We start from the raw sequence: 2,657 nt of genomic DNA on the forward strand, positions 1-2,657 counted from the left end.
GGCTCCTAGAGAGCAGCACTGATGTGGGCGGAGCCAGGTCGACTTTGTGGGCCGAGCTAGTCTGACTGGGAGCCATGGAGCGGGTGGGGAAAGCCTGTTGGAGCGATGTAGGAGGCCCCTCACCTCAGCGACTCCTCAACGTCTGTGCCCCACAGTGAAGCACCCGCCAGCAGAGCCCTCCCGCTTCATCTCGGCTCCCACCAAGACACCAGACAAGATGGGCTTTGACGAGGTGGGCTGGGCCTTCCCTGGAGGCGGGGTGGGGGTGGAGGGCCCTCGCTTGCAGGGGCTGATCTGGCTCGGGGCTCTCCGGGCTGCAGGTCTTCATGATCAATCTGAGGAGGCGGCAGGACCGGCGGGAGCGTATGCTGCGGGCGCTGCAGGCACAGGAGATCGAGTGCCGGCTGGTAGAGGCCGTGGACGGCAAGTGAGTCCGAGGCCTGGGGGTAGGGGGGCGGGTCCGCACGTGGATGTGGGTGTAGACTTCGCTGGTAGATGACAAGTGATTCAGATGGGGGTGGGCGTGGTGTCCAAACAGGTGTAGACCACGTCAGTTTGGGCGTCATGGAGGGCAAGTGAATGGGACCCCGGGGGAAGGGGCAGATCCTCACAGTTGTAGACCATGGAAGGCAAGTGAGTCCTGACCCAGGGGAATGGGTAAGTTTGCATGCTGCCAGTGTAGACCGCGCTGGTGGGGACTATGGATGGGTAAGTCAGTCAGACTCCAGGAGACGAGAGCAGGTTTGCCCATGAGTGTATACCACGTGCAGGCGAGTGAGGCCCCATGTGTCCGGGAGGGGTGCCAGTGCTACAAAAGGGGGACCAGCTGCTCAACGCCGCAGGGGATGATGGAATGGCCGGGGATGGCAGAATGGCAGGCAAGGTGAGCCTTCTTCGTGACCCTCTCCTCCTCCCCTCCAGAGCCATGAACACCAGCCAGGTGGAGGCGCTGGGGATCCAGATGCTGCCCGGCTACCGGGACCCCTACCACGGCCGGCCCCTCACCAAGGGTGAGCTGGGCTGCTTCCTGAGCCATTACAACATCTGGAAGGAGGTGTGTCCTGAGCGATGGGCGGGATCAGAGTTATGACTCTAGATCTCCTCTGAGATTTGGAGCGGGAAGGGGTTGAAGGAGTTCCCCAAAGCCCTGGCCAGGCATCCAGCCTCAGCCATGGGACCCATGGCGTCTCTTTAGTGAATGACGCGCCACACCAGCTGTATCAACCCCAGGTGTGTCTGCCATCCTTCCATTGCGCAGATGTGGAAACTGAGGCTGGGGGGAGGGGTGAGCCCTTTTGAACAGCAGGTGGTGTCTGGGGCCTGGGACCTGGAAACAAATCCTCGTTACTCCCAGCCTGGTCTCTATGCTTGACGTTTAGTAATAGAAGTCATGGCCACAGAGCCACTTTAAACCAGCACCTGCCCAGTGCCGGAGGCACCCCACCAGCCCAGGCATCCTCAGCCACCCTCAGAGGGAGAGGCTATGATCGGAGGAGGGTGTCTGATTGGGCTTCGAACTTGGGGCCATCAGGGCCAGGCATGGTGGCACACACCTGTGGTCCTGACTACTCGGAAGGCTAAAGTGGGAGGGTGACTTGAGCCCAGGAGTTAAGGCTGCATTCAGCCAAGATTGTGCCACTGCACTCTAGCCTGGACAACAGAGCAAAACTGTGTCTCAGAAAAAAAGAGAAAAATGGCTGGGCGTGGTGGCTCATGCCTGTAATCTCAGCACTTTGGGAGGCCGAGGCAGGTGGATCACCTGAGGTCAGGAGTTCAAGACCAGCCTGGCCAACATGGTGAAAACCATCTCTACTAAAAATACAAAAATTAGCTGGGCGTGGTGGTGGGTGCCTGTAATCCCAGCTACTCGGGAGGCTGAGGCACAAGAATTGCTTGAACCCAGGAGGCAGTGAACCAAGATCATACCACTACACTCCAGCCTGGGCAACAGAGCGAGACTCTGTCTCAAAAAAAATAAATACAATAAAATTAAATTAAAAGAGCATCGTTGAGTTTTTTAGTCTAAAAAAGATACACACTCGGCTGGGCTCAGTGGATCACTTGAGGTCAGGATTTCGAGACCAGCCTGGCCAACATGGTGAAAACCCATCTCTACTAAAAAAAATACAGAAATTAGCTGGGCGTGGTGGCAAGTGCCTGTAATCCCAGCTACTTAGGAGGCTGAGGCAGGAGAATTGCTTGAACCCCGGAGGCGGAGGTTGCAGTAAGCCGAGATGGTGCCACTGAACTCCAGCCTGGGCGACAGAACCAGACTGTCTCAAAAAAAAAGATAACACACTCATAAAAAAGTTCAAACCATCCAGAAAAGGATAGATGTAGAAGGAAGTAACTTAACTCACATTTTGTCAAATTGTTTCCTTTTTGTTCCTCAACCTGCATTTTTACTGTTTTTTGTTTGGTTTGTTTTTGAGACAGGGTTTTGCCCTGTTGCCCAAGCTGGAGTGCAATGGCGCTATCATAGCTCACAGGAGCCTCAATCTACTGGGCTCAAGTGATCCTCCTGCCACAGCCTCCTGAGTAGCTGGGACCATAGGCAGGTACCATTCCCAGCTAATTTTAAAATTATTTGTAGAGCCGGGCGCGGTGGCTCACACCTATAATCCCAGCACTTTGGGTGACTGAGGCAGGTGGATTGC

At 55.7% G+C, this 2,657-nt stretch overlaps 1 protein-coding gene across 1 annotated transcript in view; it reads left to right on the plus strand.

The window, feature by feature from the left end:
- Positions 1-2,657, plus strand: part of COLGALT1 (collagen beta(1-O)galactosyltransferase 1) — a 35,733-nt gene that overhangs the window by 24,389 nt on the left and 8,687 nt on the right. Inside the window, 3 exon segments of the mRNA XM_011925907.1 lie at positions 38-232; positions 321-427; positions 922-1,054. Coding sequence (XP_011781297.1) covers positions 38-232; positions 321-427; positions 922-1,054 — 435 coding nt within the window.

This window comes from Colobus angolensis, unplaced genomic scaffold (genome assembly GCF_000951035.1).
Source record: "Colobus angolensis palliatus isolate OR3802 unplaced genomic scaffold, Cang.pa_1.0 Scaffold66, whole genome shotgun sequence".
Lineage (NCBI taxonomy): Eukaryota > Metazoa > Chordata > Mammalia > Primates > Cercopithecidae > Colobus > Colobus angolensis.